The 22,331-nt window shown below is 40.2% G+C and overlaps 2 protein-coding genes across 13 annotated transcripts; one reads left to right on the forward strand and one right to left on the reverse strand.

The window, feature by feature from the left end:
- Positions 1-93: 93 nt before the first annotated feature.
- Positions 94-18,577, forward strand: LOC105458058 (copper-transporting ATPase 1). 11 transcript variants are annotated; one of them, XM_011703106.1, is made up of 16 exons: positions 2,802-3,530; positions 3,955-4,266; positions 6,727-6,943; positions 10,963-11,354; positions 11,649-11,926; positions 12,058-12,279; positions 12,571-12,800; positions 12,897-13,086; positions 13,166-13,399; positions 13,478-13,504; positions 13,606-14,473; positions 14,557-15,146; positions 15,251-15,454; positions 15,544-15,764; positions 15,873-16,037; positions 17,389-18,577. In XM_011703106.1, the coding sequence occupies exons 3-16, from the start codon at positions 6,819-6,821 to the stop codon at positions 17,519-17,521; spliced, it is 3,879 nt and encodes a 1,292-aa protein (XP_011701408.1). In that variant the 5' UTR covers positions 2,802-3,530; positions 3,955-4,266; positions 6,727-6,818; the 3' UTR covers positions 17,522-18,577. The 11 variants fall into 11 exon arrangements, with proteins under 11 accessions (XP_011701412.1, XP_011701416.1, XP_011701406.1 ...); XM_011703108.1 differs by having other exon boundaries at positions 2,802-3,279; XM_011703110.1 differs by lacking the exons at positions 2,802-3,530; positions 3,955-4,266; positions 6,727-6,943 and adding exons at positions 94-850; positions 2,613-2,673.
- Positions 18,578-18,654: 77 nt separating this feature from the next.
- On the reverse strand, positions 18,655-21,027 carry LOC105458060 (apoptosis regulatory protein Siva-like). Of its 2 annotated transcripts, none has more exons than XM_011703116.1 (6): positions 20,853-21,027; positions 20,472-20,563; positions 19,548-19,798; positions 19,277-19,458; positions 19,029-19,180; positions 18,655-18,950 (listed from the first exon to the last, which is right to left on the reverse strand). In XM_011703116.1, the coding sequence occupies exons 3-6, from the start codon at positions 19,663-19,665 to the stop codon at positions 18,905-18,907; spliced, it is 498 nt and encodes a 165-aa protein (XP_011701418.1). In that variant the 5' UTR covers positions 19,666-19,798; positions 20,472-20,563; positions 20,853-21,027; the 3' UTR covers positions 18,655-18,904. The 2 variants fall into 2 exon arrangements, with proteins under 2 accessions (XP_011701418.1, XP_011701417.1); XM_011703115.1 differs by having other exon boundaries at positions 20,804-21,027.
- Between the last annotated feature and the right edge of the window lie 1,304 nt (positions 21,028-22,331).

Genomic DNA, 22,331 nt, shown 5'->3' on the forward strand with positions numbered 1-22,331 from the left:
GGGGGAGGGGAGTTCGCATCGCGCGCGTCACGTGGGGTCGCGCGCGTGTGCACTCTTGTTGCGCGCGTGTGCACTCGCTTTGCGCGCGCCACACCGAGAGTATCCCGCGCCTCGTTCTCGGCGGAGTCGGTTGGTGCCTCCGTGGTGCTGTGTACCATCCGCTGCTGCTGCTGCTGCTCTGCTCGCGCGTCCATTCACCATTGGCGTCCATCGCGCCAACCTACGCGCGTATGTGCATGTGTGTACCGTGTGTGCGTGGTGTGTGCGTGCCTGCGTGTCGCGTATCGCACCACTCGACGATCCGTTCCTCCGTCTAGCGTCCTCCTCCGTCCTGCCTCGATCCCGGTCGATCGCGCCGCGGTCGAATTGATCCGCACGCGATCCGTCGCGACAGTTCGAGAGATCAGCGGCCGCGCTCGCGCACGGGAGGTGCGGGAGTCATCGTTCGCCGCCGCCGCCGAGGAGAAGACGGTGTTGGCCTCCTGCGTGGCGACGCTCCGCTCCGGTTGAAAATCGATCGAGCAGCCGCGAGCAAGCGGAGCGAGCGAGCGAGCGAGCGGCAGCGAACGGCGAACCGAGAAACGGCTGCACCTGCCGCTTTTTCGCGTGTGGCAGGCAGGCCGCCTCGCTCTCGCCTCGCCTGCACGGCATCGTCGCGTCGTCGCGTCGTCGGGTCTCGCCTCGGCGCGATGTGCGCGTCCAGGCGCTGACGGTCGGTCGACTCTGTGGCATGGTTCGCCCTAACCACCCGAGCCGCGTCTGGTTGCGAGTTACAAAGCGTTACAAAGGAAAATGGCGAAGGAGATGGAGTGCCAGACGTCCCTGAGTGGCCTCACGGATTCGGACGAAGGTACGCCGCCGTGGTCGTGGTTCACCCGTACGTCAGGAGTGATCCTATACATACGCGTGATTTCCACGCTCCGCGCTTCCGAGCGTCGCGCGGACCGGAAGATGTCCGGAGTGCAGAAGCGATGTTAGGCCGCCGTTAATGCAGACGTTCTCCGACGAGCAGTGCCCGTTTTCCGACCAATGTTTATTTAAACTTTAAATATCTCGGTTTAATTTCGCTCCTGTGTCCTTTCCTGATTCCTAGAAAGGATCAGAAGATGACAAAGAGGAAAGTTGTAACCGAGAGTTGAATCAAAGTTGTTCTATATATTGGTTGGAGAACGAACGTGAACCGCACTCTCTTGCTATAAATATCATAATATTGATTTTTGACATTTTGTCGGTCAGGATATAAACATATTGTGTTTTCATTCTTATAAATACCTGTTTGGGAACTTTTAAACATGTGTGTCAATACAGAGAGTTTATTCTATTTTCGTTCGTTATTTGTGCACTTGAGAAAAATTCCAAATTATAGAGCAGTATTGTGATAAGGAAAAACGAGCCACTACACTCGAATGATACAGGTCTGTTCTTTGTTTAACTAGTGCATACTTGTAATAGATAAAATGGCTGTGCTCAGCAGAGCTTTGCAATTATTGTAACATTCTTCATTATTGGTTTATGCATTTAGATCCGGTAGCGAGCTGAGGGCAAGGACCAATCGTGTTGAAGAACCTTATAATAGTTGCAAAGCTGCCTTTTTTCTGACGAACGCAGCTAATGGCCGCGTTCAGCTGCAACATTTATTTTGCGACTGTTGGAAATTTTCTTCGCACTAACAGGACTCTAAATTCCTCTAAATCTGAAGGTATAACTCATTCAGCGCGAAGTGAACTTCCAACGGTTGCAGAATAAACGTTCTGCTCAACGTAGTCAATGAAATAGATATATTTTGAAGTTTAGCGAATGGGAGATAAGGAAGTTTCAGTGCAAGTGTGCCAATGACAAAGAACAGACCTGTACAGTATTGTCCGTACGTGAATCGTTCGGCGTGTTTAAATTGAAGATATAATGCAGCACTTTAAACGATGAGTAAACGCTCGAGATCTTTGTGTCTGCTGTATTCAAAATCTTAGATTGTGATAATAGATAACGGAGGGAGTAATCAGAGGGAGTCATTTTTATAAAAAAAAACTTGTTTGTGTCTCGTCGATAGAAACTGATATATTGCCTTGAGTGTCCCTTAGAATATTCGGCTGCAATTTTCCGTTACCAAATTCTCGAAACACTCGTAACTTTCAGTCATTAAAATCATCATTCCCAGTACAGCGCTTGCATTAGTTTTTCGCTCGCGTCGACCCATTGAGTTTTATATGCATTAACACAAAGATTTATCAGCTTTGAAAAGACGACGGTCTTTCTCACCTCAGTTTTTTATTTTATTTTAATATTAAAACTTGTTATAAATATTATAATCCTTTTAGTTTAAATACATTGCTTAGAAGTCCATTTTTATGCGGATTAATTTTAATCCCGGTTTAATTTAATCTTTATCTTTTTCTAATTCTTGAAACTAGGAAAAGAGGAGGAATAAGTTGAACCACGATTAAAGATAGAAATGGACATTTATCTGTTGTCGCTTAATCTGTTTGACAAAAAATTGCTTCAATAATTCTCTAAAGTTTCCTTTTGAGTCACTGTGTCGCTAATACTTTTTCTCGTGTAAGTAACTATTTATTAATTGACATTGTAAGTTATCGTTTAATGAAATTTGTTTGCAGAAGACAAGAAGAATGCTAAAAATGCCATGCTGTCAAATCTACCAAATTCCACCAAGAAAAAGTGAGTAAGATACATTTGTATGAATATATTCTATGTATATATAATATATATTCTGTATATTTTCTGATTCAAACTGGGACGAAAATATTGAAGAGGCATTTATCTCTCTCTCTCTCTCTCTCTCTCTCTCTCTCTCTCTCTCTCTCTTTCTCTCTAAAAATGAGATTTTGCAATTAATTGCAATTTAATGTGGTTCAGAACCCCGGAGATAAACGGAGCATTACCGGTGAATCATTCACGGAAAGATTACAAGCATTGACTACAGTTTTCAATCAGCCTCGCTGCAAGAATGAATGTCGTTTAAAAACTGAAACTGTAATAACGTCCTTGCGACCCGAAAGAGATCTCCAAGTTTCTCATCGGGGGTTATCTTATCTGCTGCAACTATGGACCTCCGTGCACATCGGTAGCTCCGCCGCGTCATTTATATGTACATCTGCACACGAAAAATCAGTCAGTCAACGCTCAAGTTTAATCGCGGACCTCACGGTCGCATTCTAATGTTGCTTTAGAGCGACATGATAGCCCGTTACAACATTGTCCGCCGCGCCGATTGTTTACGTTATCGCGCTAACGCGGCATCGCATAACAATTATCCCGTCCAAGGTTCAGGTTTACCTTAAATTACACTGTGCCACGTACTGCTCTCACTATCAGTTAAAAACTAACCGTTCGGTCGTTCAATGTCAGACAGCTTCTGCCGTAATTTCGTATTGCAAAAGGCGTTAAAAATACTCCGTTCTTCAGTTTCAGTTAAACAAATATCCTCAGTTTTTCTCCTGCGTCCAACAAAAAAAAAAAAAGAATTTCCCGAGACAGTCAACAATCGCCATTGCATATAAGTTACCGGTTAAAAGGTTGCACTTTTTATTTTGATGGGTCTTGGAATGCAGTTTTGCTTGTGGAGCGGTTGAACACGATTGGTTAGATCCATTGGTAGGAATCAATCGCTCAGTGAACAGACTGTGTTCCGAAAATGATTATAAAAAAAAGTATGGCAACCTTTTGGCGACTATACAAGTAAAAAACGCACCGGCTCGATATACTTTCGATCGTTCAACGGTAGTCGAATTCTTTCGTTAGACGATATATAGCTTACGCGCGCCAGGCACGAGAACATGATACTGTTTAATAACATAGTTGCGAGGGTATCTGTGCAGCGTGTCGTGCCGTAACCGGAGGACCGATCGAATATCGAAATTGGAGTCCTGCAGATCGTCGGATCATTCGATCCGAATCCGCTCAAGTACAGCGTGCAACGTGACGGTGGATGTGTTTTAGCTGGTGCTTCTTCGTCCCGTCCGGTTGTGTTTAACGTGCGCACAGAATCGCCCGGAGCCAGACATCAGTGCGCGCGTGCGAGATACGTGGCAGTTCTATTGAGAAGCTCTATTAGGAAATCTCATTTTAATTATTGCACTTTTTGATTAAACGACAATTGTGGGAATAGTGGGCACGTATGTGTTTTTAAGAAAATTCGCGGAGGATTCGGGGAGGGGAAGAGATTTTCCGAGTGACGTGGCATGAAATGGCACGAAAAAACGCGTGGAAATATAACGTGTTAGTCGAGTCACCCAGAGGTCTTAACTCCTGGTAAGTCGCAATTGCGTTATTAACGTGACAATTCGAGTTTTTTCCTCCTCAGGGATTCCCACACACGCTCTCTCGATCGACTCTCGTCCGACTGAATGAATCACTCGCTTGATGCCTGTCATTAATTTCCTGTGATTACCCTCATCGTATTTTTTTTTCTGAGATCCATCCAGTGCCAACGTCTTTCTTTTGTTTAGAGATGGGTTCCGAGAGATGCGGCCGGGGTAAAATTGGATTAATCCTCGCGGCCATTCTCACTTTATTAAACGCCAGCGTGCGTTACATTGTGATTCCCGGCGTCTTGTGCGATAAACAACGGACGCGGCAGTGAATTATATGCGGTTTAATAGCTGCTAAGCGATATCACGCGCGCAATGCGAGTAATGTGTACAGTAACTTTGTTATTAAAAGATATATTGATTAGATATATATATATGCATACATACATATATATAAGATCAATTAAAGATAATGCTGATAATTAAGATCTTAGAGATAACGTTCGATAAAATTTACAGCAAGAAAAGATTCACTTTGATTTAATTGAACAATTTGCAGATTAGTTCTCTCGGTGTTTTTTTTTTGTGAACGCGTTGTATTTAAAGCTTCTTAACGATCCCGTTTCGCAGGAAGTGTTTATCAAGCACATTTAACATCTGGAGACATGTACACGGAAAAAAATGATGTTATATTAATAGCACTAGTTTAATTGAAAATAATTTTGTTAATTTAATAATTAACGAAAAAATTAATTTTGCCAAAGTTTTTAAAAATTTTGCTAGATATAACTTTAAAAATAATTATGTGAGTTGCTTAAACTGACTGCTAGAACGTCAAACTATTTGCAACATTATCGTCAGCTTTTTAACGTTGTACATAATTATTTTGACATAATTATTTTCTGTATCTGTAGCTATTTAGATATTTGAACAAAATCGTTCCTTCCGTGTAGTGTTAATGAAAATACGTCATATTCTTATTTTAATAAGATATTTTAATTGTTTTGGTTTTGTTAATAATAATTTCAATAAGGTTATATGTATACAAGAAACAAAGATTGGGAGATTCCAAGTTTGAATCCTGATTGAAGTAATATTTTTCTTTCGCAATAAGTTTTCTACAGTTTTATGATATTTATAGCATTAACATCAAATTAAAGATCAATTTAATACGTGATATTATTTTAGTTTAAAGTAATGATTGCGCTCTTAAAGACTGATATAATAATTGGCGCGTAGCTTGATAGCTGAAAATTGAAAATTAAAAATATTAATTTATATAATTTAATATTTATAATTAATATATTATTAATAGACAATAAATATCTAGCCTCGGCCGAATTTGGTATTTCTCTTATTTATTTATTAACACTATTATTGAATTTATTCAACAAGATTATTTTCAATTAAATTATTGCTGCCAATATATTTTTTTTCCGTACACGTGCAACCTTTATGAAATAACCGAGATATTCTTATCGTGGCTACTTCAGATCGCAGCATCTTGAGAATCCACTTAATTATAGCTTATAAACCATGTCTCATAACAAGTTTGCTAATCGGGTGAAATGTTTATTCTTGCCTCGCTATAACGCACACTTAAAATACAGCAGGTACTCGGATATATTTGCAAGTGACACTTTGCAAGTAAGATTCGGAAATGTATGTTTTTATTTTCCACTCATCAACGCCGTCGCGCCTTGAAATAGTGCCCGTCCGAAGAAAAAAAAAAAATACTTCTCTGGAATTGGAGTGGAATGTCGGAATTTCACGTCACTTGATATCCTCGCGATATTATCGCCGTAATACATGCAACAATTCCTTCTTCTCTCTTTCCTTCCGTCACGCACATGCCGCGAGTATCACGAAGATTGAGTCCCCCTTCAATCTCGCTGGACGGAATCGTTATCTGGAGCATGCCTTTCTCTCTCGTCCGAGTTACGGACGCCTGTCCCAGGCAGTCGGTCCCAGGTAGTCTCTGACTTACCTGGTCCCCCGGATATTCGCTATCGCTTCTCGGTTTACATCCGTTAAACACGTAGCGTTTTCGTATAATCGCGCTGCGGTGAGATTAATTGATGCCTTCACCCGTTGATATCTTATATATATCCTGAATCCTTGACTCATTATACGGTGAACCTTTAAACGCAAAATGTATTTTTGCACAAATAATTTTTCCTGAGTATAGTGTTATTATGTGTGTGCGCGAGTAATTTCAATTCTTACAATGTTCGCAACAACGACAGTGGAAACGACAGTGGGGCCTCAGCGCGGCTTTGTTATCGGGTTCAGTGCTCTTTTAGACACGTGGAAAACTAGTTGATTACCTCGAATTATCGCTAGCTCGCGGTCACACGAGGTTCCTATCTCATTTATTTTCCTAGCGATATACACGCAATATTTGTACTGTGATACGTTATTTATCTCTTAATATTATATTGTTACAACCTCGATTGAAAAGAAGTATAAAGAGAATAACTCGATGTGACAAAATAAGTACACAATCTTGACGAGCGCAAGAAATTTTCACGGCGCCGTTTAATCTAACGCGAGATGACGAAGTTCAGGGGTCCGTTGGTCCATCAGCTGAAGCAGGCGTATCGCAATCTAACGGATATTACGACGGCGAACGAGGTGGTGAACCGCTCGATATCGCTTGAAAACATGAGATTGCTTGGGTTGGTATACAAAATTATTATTTATATATATTGAGTCGAACCCGAGAAATTGAATTGTTGATTTTCTCAGGTTAATTTCAATATGCGCGGCAAAGGTAGAAATAAACGTGTGCTAGTTCCTTCAGATCGTATATATAAAACATCCGTTAGAATCATGTCATGCTCATCGAAAGTCTTTATCGAAAGTGAATCAAGTATATCTTCGATTCTTAATAGAATACATTTGCTAAGATTGGGGGTTTTTCCAATAAAGTTGATAAATCGTTCCAGTTTGACGATATTTATATATTCACCTGATTTACTTCTATGACAATTGCGATTATCGTTCAATACTCGCAATGATGAAAATACTACGATGAGAAAACTTATTACCATATTCGTAATACATATTTACGCGCAAGGAGAAAATTTTACGCGTTACTCTTTCATTCGAATCACGGAATATTAAGCTTCGATGCTGCGGGCATAGTTTATACACTACAATGGCGCGACATCAGCGGGACTTCTCATTATAGCGCCCCGTATCAGTATATACGCATTGAGATCTTCATTAAGTTTCTTCTGCAATGCGCACGCATATATGCGTCTATTAGCTTGCCAAACGAAAGTTCATCACGAGCAGAAAGCGTGTAGGCCTTTTACTTAAGACCTAGTAACTTTCACGCGCATTAAAATTACGGCCGTTATAGTGTCGCGCGCGACTTGTGGACGCGAGATATGTAGAATAATTCATGCATGCAGGCTTCGCACGATCGGAATTTACCATTGCATTTACGGCGTCTTGTGAATCAACGCAAAATCGCCAGATGTACGAGCGTCCTTGCTTGACGGCGCGTACTGGGTCAGCCTTTTTGACGTCGATCATGCTCGGTTTATCGCACACGTACACGTGCACCCCGTTTAATTCGACATTCCGTTCATGATAAAACGCCGCATTGTTTGGCGATTAAGAGACACTCGCGCTCGTATATCTGGAGAATACGGCGCGAAGGACGCGGACTTATCTGTTACATTTATTATATTCATTTCAAGAAAGACGCGCTCGCCTGGAAATATATGCGTATATCGTAAGCGTTGCCAATTATATATATATGAATATTCCATAATTATCTCTTTAATTGTATCGTAATTTGCGTAGATACAGTTCCATTTGATTATAGCATTCTATTTGTAAAAAAATACGATGGAAAAAAATCATAAAGTGTAATCAAGAGTAATTTGGAATGATAAGGATACAATCTAGAATGGGTTTACATCTACATAAACGATAAAATGGATTGTCTTTATTATTCCAGATTACTATTCTGAATTACCCTCATCATTCCAAATTATTATTTTAAACATATTATTATTGTTCCAAGTAACATAAATCAACATAAATTTCCACGTAAATCGAAAATTATTTCCTCGGGATTGAAAGAGGGAAGTGCTCGAGGGAAAGTTCATTCTCTTCGTCTGATGCGATGGCGAAATCAATTCGGCCCTGATCGTCCCCTAATGGGCGCGCTCCGTGGAACTCCAAGTATTCGAGCCCCTTCATCGAGCGGTACGGTCCTTCCGCGCCTCCAGGTCGGCATACTGTCACCTATACGCCGAGCAGCTGGTCGCGGCTATCAGCCGCGGCGGCTCTCGCGCGCGCGAGATCAACGCGACTTATATCCTCTCCGCCGAACGGGAGCGGGAAATGAGTGCCGTGGGCAAAAAGGCGATCCGTGAGCAACCGTGATCGCCGGAGTGCCGTGGGACAGGTGATTACCGAAGTTATCTCAGTCGCTCGGGTGATATCAATTCGCGTCGAGTATCGCGTAATATTTTGGTGCCGCGCCTTCCCCACTTGTACTGCTGCCGCCTTCGAGTCGCATATACGATCGTAGAAATCGCGACGTCCGCACTTCTGCAGATCTGCCGGCGCGAAATATCGCATTGCCCCACAAGGGGGTGGTGACCCGATCGTCGATCGCGTGCGTTTTTCCTGAATCGCCTTTCTCTCTCTCTCTCTCTCTCTCTCTCTTTCTTTCCACGATCCACAATCAATTAGAAAACGCGGTGCGTCGACTGCCCGAAATAGTCGCGACGATAGTTTGAACGTTGGACTCTCATGGTGAACGGCGAGTCGATATAGACCTGGGTTTGCTTATATAGTGATTGAAATCGAAGCCGAGAATCGATGATTCTCCTGCATGTATCGTGATGGCTCTTATCGAAGCGCGACAACGCGCAGACGGATAATGAAGTAGCATTTTCCATCGCGAGATATCACGAGAACGTTCTATAATGATTAACGTTTGCTAGTACGGAGAACCGATTACGTGGCAACATATGCTACTTATAAGTTCGTTAAAACTTCGTTGTATTGCTCACGTCCTAAATAAAAAGTATAGAGATATTCTTTTTGACGTAATTAAGAGTTCTGAGAAAATTTTCCAGAAAATATCCTTGCACCACGACACGACAAAGTGTTTCAAGAATCACTTGCAGTGAATCACTCACAGAATCGATTGCGGATTTTCTAATTAGACCTCTGCGTCGATTTGGCGAGAATGTAACTATACGTTCCCAAACTTTTGCGAACTTTTTTTCGGGCTTATCTATCGTGTCGGATGATAGGAAATAGATAATTTTCGAGAGTCTAAACCCCGAGGCAGATAAGAGACCGCGGCGCGTAACAATTTCTAAGAGTATCGAAAAAAAAACTTCAAGGTTCGGTATTGCGAAACTTCGGTTGCTCCGTTTGATGATGAAGGAAGGTGAGGAAAAGCTGCCTCTCCTTGGCAAAAGTTACGGCGCCGTCGATACTCTCTGGTAAGCCCCTGGAGAATTGCGATTGTTAGTTGTTGTGCAATATCGCGCGCCCGTGTTTAGAGAGAAAGAAACGGAATCACCATTCTCGAAAGGTCTCCCACAAAATTATTTGGGATTTTATCGATTTTCTCTTGTAGATCAAACGTAAATATTCGAGTCAGGGAGAAATAAACTCGGAGACTCAAATAAATCACGGTCAATTTTAATAAATGGTTTTATGGGGACGATTTTCAGACATATAATTTCTTAAGCATCTCCAAGATTAACGTAATGCTGAAACGAAAACGGACTCGCATTAATTTCTCACCGTTTCTCGAGCGTGTATTTTGAATTTATAATTTATAATCTCGTCTAGCCACTCCAGAAGCGAGTCAGTTCGTCGGCGTAACGTTCGCAGCGTTATACGTAACGTTGTTTGCGAGGAACGTCATTGTCTGCATTTCTCGTGGAAACCTGCTTCCGCGGTCGACATACTATATACTGTTATCTGCGTATTGCGGATAAGGAGAGAGAAATTTTTGCCGAAATTCGAGATAGCCGACTGGACGTTTCTTCCATGTGTCTTCTGATGATGGATCGTCACGTGCTGAACGTCAGAATTGTCTGCTGTGAATTAATGGCGTGCACGCCGTTAACTTGTAACTTTATCTCCTCGAAACTCTCTTCTGTAACATCTTTATCTAACGATGCCGCTTCACGGAACAATGAATATGGGATCGGTTTATCGCGCGAAACCGATTGCGCAAATGTGTAAAAGAGATTATGACAGTAAATAAATCGATTTAAAATCCCGCGGGACTGTCATGTCGTGGCAATTTATTTCGCAATGATATGGACACGATCTCCTTCAATCTTGTCTTGTGTCCATCTTACAATAGAATGCGTGGAACACCGCTAAAATAACAATATATAAATAATACAAAATGTTCTGTTACTAATTTACAAAATTAATAATTAATATATATTTATTAATTTAATGTATTAAAGCAATAAGATAATTTTATTTGGAAGATGAAAAGCCACTTACTTTTGTAAGAACTTCTTCATGAAAATGGGTGAAATTTAGTTATTATATTAATTGGCGTTTTTCACTCATATTGCATTGAATTTTAACGAAACACATCACATTAATTGAGACTGACAGTATCCTAGTTTTATTGCGCTGAACTGAAATCACTTATGTTGTACGATTCTGAATTCACTGTGGAAATTTGCAGGGATGACTCCGACACCGATTTCGAGGGTACGACGCATCTGGTGCGCGTGCCGCGCACGGAGGTTAAGACTGGCGTCGCCAAAATCGACATCGAGGGCATGACCTGCCAGAGTTGCGTGACGAACATCGAGAGGATAATCGGCAAGCGGCCGGACGTCATCAGCATCAGGGTGATTCTCGAGGAGAAGGCCGGCTACGTCAAGTACCGGGCGCACGAGACCACGCCGGATGTGTTGGCGGAGGCGATCGGGGAGATGGGCTTCACCGCCAGCCCGTCGTTGTCCGAGGATTCCGCGGAGTACGCAGCGAAATCCTCCTTATTACTTACCACCAACACCTGCTTCATACACATAGACGGAATGACGTGTAACTCGTGCGTTAAAAACATCACCAGTAAGTCGATAATATGGTAAAACAAAATCCGCATGGTGCGCGATTCGGTCCGTCAGTTCGACACCAGTAGTATCTGAAAACTGGAAATCTTTTATTTTATTTCATTATGTCTGCATAATTTTTGCGTAAAAAAAAATGATTGCTCTGTTTGTATGTGAGCAAGTAATAATACTGGTGTTTCTCCTTGGTTGGAAATTTTGAAATTTTATATCCCCCTAGATTATAGATAAGTTCTCACGTCGCGCAGCTCCGACGTTTTCTATATACAAGGGCCACGTGTGTCTTCTGCCGTAGGTGTTCTCAACAACAAGATCGGTGTAAAGAAAATACATGTCAGTCTGAAGAATAAAGAGGCCAGAGTCACGTACAGTGCTGATATAACGCCCGACGAGGTAGTGGCGCATATAGAAGAGATGGGCTTCTCCGCGTATGTGAAGGGAACGAACGACATAGTTGCGGACGCTATTCTCAATAAGAAGAAGAAAAAAAAGAAGAAGCCCGAGGTGGTGCCGCAAGCGAACGGCGCTGGTGACGTTAAGGAGCAGTCGACAAAGTGCTTCCTGCACGTATCGGTACGTTACGCTCCTTATATATTTTTGACTCATTATATGCGGATTTACAAGTTTTCCGTGTGACGGCATAGCACGTCGCATTTTAAGCGGTATGAGCTAGTTCATAATGGATTGATTTGTTTTTGAAAAAGGGTATGACCTGCGGTTCCTGCGTCACTGCGATAGAGAAACATTGCAAGAAGCTGTACGGCGTGAGCAACATAATGGTCGCTTTGATGGCCTCCAAGGCGGAAGTCGCATACGATCCTAGCAAAATAAGAGCGGAGGATATCGCTTCCAGTATAACGGAGCTGGGCTTCCCTGCGTCTTTAATTGAGGAGTGCGGGACCGGCGAGGGCGAGATCGAGCTGATAGTAAGACAGTTGAAGACTTAAAGTATATCCTTAGATTGGCATCAATGATATCCACTGAAAACAGATATCGTTTTGTCCGTTTAGTTTTTCTGGAATTAAATCGGGATTTTCTGGAAATAAATCCCGCGCTTGTCTATAACGGCACAAATTCTCGAACGTGCTTGGTATAAAAAAAGATTTTAAACTTAAATTACGTAGAAAGTTAGACATTTTATTATATATAAATATATCTCGTACGCACAGCTGCGTGGAAGAGCGTAGCACACGTTCCTGACTCCGAGTTCATTTCAGATCTTGGGCATGACGTGCGCGTCGTGCGTAAATAAAATAGAGTCGACCGTGAAGAAGCTGCCTGGCATAAAATCGGCGACGGTCGCCCTGGCGACGCAGCGGGGCAAATTCAAGTACGACGTGGAAACGACCGGTGTCAGAGATATCGTCGAGTGTATCACTAAATTAGGTTTCACGGCCAATGCGTTTACCAATCGAGATAAGGAGAATAGGGACTACTTGGATCAAAAGTAAATATACAATATACGCGGAATAATGAATGATGCACGCGTCGCGGCGTACCAGAGAGTGAGCTTCTTTTAATGGCCATGTTGTCCGTGTTGCAGAGAAGAGATAAATAAGTGGCGAAACGCGTTCTGGGTATCGCTGATTTTCGGAGTACCGTGTATGATAACGATGACGTATTTCATGTCGGTCATGTCCTTCGGCGACAAGACGCACGAGGAGATGTGTTGCATAGTGCCTGGTCTCTCCTGGGAAAATCTGTTACTCTTCGCGTTCTCCACACCGGTGCAGGTATGCGCGACGAGCTCGACACAATTCACCGCTATCATATCTCACGCTACGAATTAAACTAAATGCATTGCCTGCGCAGTTCTTCGGTGGTTGGCATTTTTACGTGCAAGCTTATAAAACATTGAAACACGGCACGACCAACATGGACGTTCTAATCTCGATGACTGCCACGATCTCATATCTTTACTCGATCGCCGTTCTCGCTGCCGCTATGATAATGCAAGAGAAAGTCAGTCCGCTGACGTTCTTTGACACACCGCCGATGCTTCTGGTCTTCATCAGTCTGGGAAGGTGGCTCGAGCACGTGGCGAAGGTACGTCGTTACGATTCAGTTCTTTGGTAGAGAGATGTGAGATATATAAGATAACACTAAAATATATTTCACTTCTAGGGGAAGACGGCCGAAATTCTCTTAAAAGTGAAATACATTTTAACGTTATTTTTATATATAAAAATACATATATAAAAATAATAAATACATACGCTAAAAGATAACGCTAAAGTGTATTTCACTTTTAGGGAAAGACATCCGAAGCTCTCTCAAAACTGTTATCTTTGAAAGCCACGGATGCGGTGTTGGTTACGCTAGGACCCAACAATGAGATATTGTCGGAACGCACGATAAACGTCGATCTGGTGCAACGTGGCGACACACTGAAGGTGGTCCAAGGCGCCAAAGTGCCCGTCGACGGCCGCGTGCTGACCGGTCAGTCGACCTGCGACGAGAGTCTGATCACGGGCGAGAGCATGCCGGTGCCAAAGAAGGAGGGGTCGCTGGTGATCGGCGGCTCGATCAATCAGAACGGACCGTTGCTGATTACCGCCACGCACACGGGCGAGCACACGACCCTGGCGCAGATCGTTCGCCTGGTGGAGGAGGCGCAGACGAACAAGGCGCCGATCCAGCAGCTGGCCGACAAGATAGCCGGCTACTTCATACCCCTGGTCATAGCGGTCTCCGTGGTGACGCTGGTGATTTGGATCATAGTCGGCTATGCGAATGTCAAGCTGCCCATGTCGCACAATGATCACATCAATAAGGACGGCCAGAATCGCAATGAGATCATATTTCAGTACGCTTTTCGAAGCGCCCTGGCGGTACTCGCGATCGCCTGTCCCTGCGCCCTCGGCCTGGCCACGCCGACCGCGGTTATGGTCGGCACGGGCGTGGGCGCGCTGAACGGCATCCTGATCAAGGGCGCCGAGCCGCTGGAGAGCGCGCACAAGGTCAAATGCGTCGTCTTCGACAAGACGGGAACGTTGACGTACGGTATCCCGACCGTCACCAAGATCGACCTGTTCGTGGAAGAGAGGCTCTGTTCACTGGGGAAGATGCTGCTGGTCGTCGGCACGGCGGAAATAAACAGCGAGCATCCTATCGCGTCAGGTAAATATCATCTCACCATGCTTCCTGTGCAATTACACGCTTTACATTGAAAACGTCCAATGATCGTGCAATTCTTTTTGAAGCGATCGTACGCTTCGTGAAAGAAATAATGGGCCAGACAATTACTGGGCAGTGCTCGAATTTTCAAGCGGTCGCCGGCTGCGGTTTGAAGTGCAAAGTAACACATTTGGATCAAGCGCTGATCCAGGCGTTGGATTCCGAGCAGATTGTCAACTATATGAATCACATGTACAACACGCCGTACGGAACGTACCACATCAACGACGTGCCCGTCGTGACCACGCAGATCCCCGAGGTAATACAGCACGAGAAGCAACACGCGGATTTGCAGTTGCTCCTGAATCCCGGCAAGCGTCGCTTGCCGCCGGAATTCGAGGACCTGTACGAGGTCTGCATCGGTAATCGGGAATGGATGCGACGGAACGGGATCATCATCCCGCAGGAGGTCGACACGAAGATGGTCAACGAGGAGGACCTGGGACACACCGCGGTCCTGGTCTCGATAAACCATATGCTCGTCGCCATGATCAGCGTCGCCGACAAGGTGAAGCCCGAGGCGCATCTCGCGGTTTACACCCTGAAAAAAATGGGATTGGAGGTGATTCTCTTGACGGGTGACAACAGGCAAACCGCGGCTTCGATCGCTAGACAGGTAAGACGGAATGACGAGATCCCGTTACACATAGAATATTTAATTTCTGCGATACACAGAGAGCATCAAGTTTTATTGGCTTTACTCCCTGGGGAAATATACAGGTCGGCATCAGCCGAGTTTTCGCGGAGGTGTTGCCGTCGCACAAGGTAGCTAAGATTCAGCGACTGCAGGAGCAAGGTTTGAAGGTCGCCATGGTGGGAGACGGTGTTAACGATAGTCCGGCTCTGGCTCAAGCGGATGTCGGTATCGCTATCGCATCGGGAACAGACGTCGCCGTGGAGGCCGCCGACGTGGTTCTGATGCGCGTAAGTCAACTTGTACAAACAAAGCGAAAGCGATGTGTTGCACTATAAATTGTCGCACACGAAAACGCAATGTCAATGTTCTTTTGCAGGACGATCTTCTGGACGTAATCGCATGTCTAGATCTATCAAGGAAAACGGTCTTTAGGATAAGACTGAATTTTTTATTCGCTAGTATTTACAATCTTCTGGGCATTCCCATAGCTGCCGGTGTATTCGCTTCCTTCGGTTTCTTCCTACAGCCGTGGATGTCTTCCGCCGCCATGGCTTTAAGTAGCGTATCAGTAGTTGGAAGCTCCTTATTATTGAAGCTGTGAGTAAACTTTTTTTTTAAATTATGATTTTTAAATATTTATAATCTCAAGGAGAGAAAGAGAGGCAATTAATATGATGTTTTAATGTGTATAAATTATCTGTGCAGTTATCGTAAACCGACTAAAGCCACGTTGGAAACTCCCGAATATTTAGAAGCTATGCGAGCCCATTCCACAGCGCAACAAATCGATATAGAGACGATATCACTCCATCGTGGATTGGAAGAATCCACGGTCGTATCAGCGGACACATCGCCATCCGCACTGTCCAGGTATAGGCAAATACAAATAGCTAAGTTGCGCTTACAAAACGACAGGAACTCCATCGCTTAACCTTCTGCGTAACAGCTAATCGATGTTGACTCTGGGAGAAAGATTCATTATTTGTTTCTAATACTAACCATGTACAGAATGTCAGAATTATTTTTGATAATGCAACTTACGCTCTTCCCTATCGCTTAAATGAAATATCGATATTGCGTTTGTAATTATGGTTTGCGAATAACATAGTTGGAAATCAAATGTAATTAATCGGTAATTTCATGCTTGTTATCCTTTGTAAATAACATATAATTTAATTAGATTCATATACTTACAATAAATTCAGGTTTCCTTACAAAACGTGCTTTACTGTAAATGACGATATGATGATATGTATAAGATGATTCTTAATTTACAATTTAATTTGACTTCCATGTAATTAACATCAACATAATTAAACCTAAACTCATTGTAGTTTCTCCTATTATTTTCTTTTGTATTTTTCTAATATGCGAAAAATAATTTTTACAATTTTTTAAAAGTATAAAAAACCGACTTTTACCGAACTTCTTATTCAAACGTCTTTAATAGAATAAATTGGTACCGATATCGAATAATTAAGAATCATTCTGCATGTGTGATATGTTCTTTAAAATCAAGCTGTAAAATTTTATGTTGAAATCATATTATTCTTACTTCAAATAATAACTGTAAAGTTGGCCGAAATTATGATTCCTGAAAGATTTCATTTCAAATGTTACAAAAAAGTTTTGCTTGTTCTTTGGAATTGCTGGTTTGTTACTTACAACAAAATAAGACTGAGAAAAAGAATGTTCTTACCTGCGGGAGGAATGTATTATCTAATTAAAATTATCCTTGTCATAGATATAGTTCTTTACTATTGAGTAACGAATAAAATATAAAATAATTAATGACTAAAATTACGTTAACGAGTTAAATATGTAAATAAATTACTGAGAAAATATACGGACAACTGTGTATGAATGTATTATCGAAATAATGTATTATGGATATGACTCTACTGTATAAATATTTTTGATGGCTAAATACTCATATGTGCATTTTAATTACATTACCTAATCCCATGACTAATATATTTGCAGTGGCAGTCATCTCTCACCTGCATAAAAATACGACTGTACATATATACTTCACACGGAAAGATTTCATTTTCATGTTATTTTTATTCACACTGTTAATATATTTACATCTCCATCGGGAAAGATAACAAAAACATACATACATTATTTGCTGCGAGCGCATTTACAAAACTAATACAATACAATGCTATTATGTGCTATAAATGTGTTTGCGCATCACGAAAAACGCATCTATTTGCAGAATATTTGGAAAGTCAAAAGTCGAGGTGGAGGGCCATCTCCTTGGCGAGGAAACAGATGAAAATGACTTAACCGTGGATTTTTCGAATTATCGTAAAAACGTGAAGAGCTCCACGGACATAACTTCCGTATGAATCTTGCAAGAGTATATTTGTCTGACAAGCATTTTTTTTTCTCGTCCGTTAATTTTGCAGCAAATTAATCGAACGTTACCAATAATTTTAATACTATTTTATAATAGAGAAATTTTATAATAGCTGCTAACAGAGAAGTTGTACAGTCAACTAACAATTCTATATAGATTATAATATTATTCATAAGACAATTTTCATCTGTCACATTAAAAGTAAGCTGCATCACGAAAGTAATAGCGATAACTCGTAACAAGACTTTATTGCCTCGTGATTCGATTTGAGTGATATTTATGGTCAAACAAATCGATTGATACGTTTTTATAGACTTATAACAAAATGTTTATATATTAAGATATATAAACAATATTGATTTATCTAATTATGAATGTTTTGTGATAACGGGATAGAGCAGTACTTCTTTTTTTATTGCAATTAATACGAACGCAAATTTTATCAGAAGTCTTATTTCATCGCACGCAGATGTACTTAACTCAAATAATATAAATCAGAAACATTATCTTGCACATTTTTTAAAAAAACATACATGCGTTTTCTATATTTTATATGTGCATTGCATACTATGAGAAATTGCATACGTCCTTTTTTACTTTACAGATATTACAAATATAAAATAAAAAACTGTTTTAATAAAATGTACTGGGAATCATGAGACTTTGGAGGAAATTAAAAGAAATCTTTGAAGTTGCTATTCTCGACCATATTTCTTAAATTGTACGTCTTATCTTTTATCAAATACGAATGTTTCATATTTAGAATTGCATCAATTGCAACGATTGAAAGTGAGAGAAGCCAAAAAAAATCATAATCTGCTCAGATATTTATTATAAATAATATATAAAATATTAGAAATTCCCTAAGCTGCAACTCGCATTAAGTAAAAAAAGAAATAATGAGTAATAATGTGTTATTACTTTTAGATGTAATTTAAGAAATTTTTATATTAAATATTTATATTTTCTCTCTAAATGCTTATGAAACACAATTGTGTGTACGTCTAATTTTTAAGAAACAGGATATTTAAAATGAAACTTTTTAGATTATATGCTTTATTTTTTATTTTATAGATTCTTATTGTATAATATTATTTAAAATATATTTGTAACGAGTTTTTTCTTATGTGTATATAAAACGTTTGAATATTAATAAATTAAGTAAACATTATATAACAAATATTGAAATATTTCGTATATCTTAATCTATGTAGGAGTTCACTATTTAATTCTATTTATATCGACATTTTTTATAATTTCTAAGATTCTACATTTTTTAAATATTTTCCATAAAGCGATATTCTATAATTTTTTGCACAAAATCACAATCAGTTTTCAAGAGCTCACGCATAAAAATATCTCTGTTTGACAGCTATCGATAGCAATTAAGACACATGATTTGCTCGTCGCAGTTATATCTGAAAACAACGCATACAGTTATAAATTACGCGCATATGAAGCTTTTACAGAGGCAACACACACGGCTGATAACTTACATAGGTAGAGAGCAGTTCTGACAGAACAATTCCGTGCAGTTGGCGCACACAGCCTGACAGGAGGAGCACAGCGCCTGATCACAGTAATAGCACGCGCTTACCGTAGACCGATCTATCAATCGGCCACACCCGCACAGGTCTATCCGGATATCCTGGAAGAAAAAACAAACAGTCGCAGAGAGCCATGCGAAGTGGATAGTTAAATATTCAAGCGTCAACACAGCGCGGACACAGTCCTCGCAACCTACATTGACAACTTTGTCGCTAGTTTTCAATTGTAATTTGTCGGTCAACATCATCTGTTTCAAATTGGACGTAGATTTGAATTTACAAGGTGACGATAGGTCCACAGAGTCCATTTGCCCGGACGTGTTTAACTTGTGGGTTGTGAGTGCCTTCGCGCCCGCCTTGAGCAAACTCAGGGTCCTATCTGGAAATGCACGCACGGAGTCAAGTGTGAGATTTAAAGGGAAACGTACAGGTATGTACATTCCAGGTCCCGCAAAGCTCGGTACCTACTGTAGACATCCCTCATCCGCTGGTCGCTCGACACACCGTTGTTGATCTGCTTCTCGCCCACGTGCACCTTCATCTGCGGCAACAGGTCGCCTTCGAAGGGACAAGCACGTTTTGGCATTTTCCAAAGTCAGCGTTAAACGACTTAAAAAAACATGACCGTAGCACGCTGTGAATCGGCAAAACGACGATGGCGAGGAACGCTTTTGCTATCAAACGGAATCAACAAGGTCCAGTCACTTCCATTCTGTACACTGAAAGTTATTATACATATAAGAACATAATATAAGCATCTTGAATGAATTGCTTAATTTTATAGTTTTTGCAGTTTTAATAGAACATATTAGAAAGCTTTTGAGTTATGTTGTAGCAAATATAAATATATTGAAGTCATCAATCAAGGCATAAAAACATAATATAAGAATCTTGAATGAATTACTTAATTTTATAGTTTTTGCAGTTTTAATAGAACATATTAGAAAGCTTTCGAGTTATGTCGTTGTAACAAATAGAGAATAGAAGGACAAGAAGCGTCATCAATAATGTTTTTCCTATTCAAACTAATATAATTTAAAATATGATTAGAACTCGCGACATATATATGATTAATTATGATTGATTGCCGATCTAGCGACGTTCAGTAAACCAAGAGGCTTCTTCTGTTTACAATAAGTTTGTTTTGGAAATATTATGCTCCCTTAATATTAGCCTAAGAGTTTAAATATGCATCAAACTAATAATACATCTAATTTGGATCTCGAAACCGAGTAGAGGCGTAAGATTATCGGTCTTTAGTAATAGTATCTTGTCGGTGCCGTTACCGAAAAAAAAATGTATTGAAGATGTTGTCAATCAAAGCACTTATGCTTTTTCAATAGTAGCAGTCTTTAAGATACTCCAAAGTAGAATACAATATATTATAGGTACCTGCTGAATTTGCGGTAAGAAATACAGGCTAAATATTCGACTTAGATTATTGTTCACCTTGGCTCTCGATGATGCAGTTCGGTGCTTCTTTTCTGTAAAAATATAAAGATATAAAAACATGAAAATCGCTCGGCACTGTGAAACAAGTAATTGATCGCATTTAAAGATCATGCTTTTTAGGATTATAATCGATGGTTACACCGATGGAGTATGCAAATAATAGGAGGAGGTGAACAATTAGACTGAACACTGAAGGAGCACGTGAATAATTTGTAGGCACCTTGAGAAATTACAAATGTTTACAAACCGTTACCGATTAATCCTCAACTAACCTAGAAATACTAGCGATCGATAAGTTCATTAGGTTCAGATACGGTTTACATCATTAATGCCGTTAATGGATTCTTCTTTTCTTTATGGCACCTGCTTTTTTCTTCTTTTCTTAATGACACCTGACCTTGGCACTTGGCTCTGCTCTCAAATAAAAGACAATCCGGCCAAAATGTGTGGTTAGATGCGGAAATTTCAGAGCGGAGCATGGAGCGGAGCAGAAGCCAGAAGGCCCAGAAGGGACAGCAGAGGCCGCAGTGGAGCAGAATGTAAAACGCATGCGCAACAAGCAGGCTGTCGAGGCGGGATATAGAATATCACATGGTAGACATGATATGTATTTCTATCATGGAATATCAAATAGATTTTACATGACACTTTGCAGAATAATTAATAATGTTGCATAAATATGATAAGGGATTTTTAATTACTTAAAATATATTTTTACTTAATTAGGCTATTTAAGTTGGCAATAAATTAAGTTTCTAATTATGGGCCGCGCGTGATCAGTTAATTGTCTCGTTGCGCAGTAAAAAAATGGTATAATGATTAACGTATATATTTCTTGAATGGCATGTCCTCAAGGACAAGAAACGTCATCAATAATGTTTTTCCTATTCAAGCTAATATAATTTAAATATTATAATGATTGGAACTCGCGACATATATATATGATTACGATTGATTGCCGATCTAGCGACATAGTAAACCAAAAGGCTTCTTCAGTTTACAATAAAAATTCTCTCTTGAAAATATTACGCTTCTTTAATATTAGCCCAAAAGTTTAAATATACGTCAAAACTAATAACATCTATAATTTGGATCTTGAAACCGAGAAGAGGGTAAAAATGTTTCAGTAATAGTATGTTGTCGGTGCCGTTTCCGAAAAAAATGTATATGTTATACCGTTTCAGTTTCTAAAAAAAAAACAGTAATGCCGTTACCATTTCGTTACTAAAAAATTAAAAGTAATTAAAAGTAAAACAGTAATTGTAACGATATAATGACGTACGTTATAAATAACGAATTACTTCCAATCCCTGAAGATTATTACACGCTCAGCGTATCTATTATTTTCAGTTTGTTCGTAAAGTAATTATTATAAAGAACAATTAATAAAAAATACATTCTTTAGAAACAAACACAATAAATAACATTCCTTCGTTTCGGCAATTATACTTTCTAAATAAAATATTTTCAAAGTTATTTTTAATATTGTCCAGAAATATTTATAAAATATTTTGTAAATAATTAATAAATTTTATTTTTAATTTAATGAACTAATTAAATAAATAATTCATATTATATTGTTATTTTCAAACATTGCGAGCAATAAGAATACAGTGATAACAAAATAATAAAATTTAATTTTTATATTATACTTTTAGAAATTTTATTAAATATAAAAGACAATTATAGAAATGCATTTCCATTATTATATTATGCATTGTACATTATAAAGAAATTCTTAGGATTCAAATGACATCTTTAGAATTGAATATCTTTAATAACCTTTAAATCACCACGTCT

The sequence above is a fragment of the Wasmannia auropunctata genome, unplaced genomic scaffold, assembly GCF_000956235.1.
Source record: "Wasmannia auropunctata unplaced genomic scaffold, wasmannia.A_1.0 LD334722.1, whole genome shotgun sequence".
Classification (NCBI taxonomy): Eukaryota; Metazoa; Arthropoda; class Insecta; order Hymenoptera; family Formicidae; genus Wasmannia; species Wasmannia auropunctata.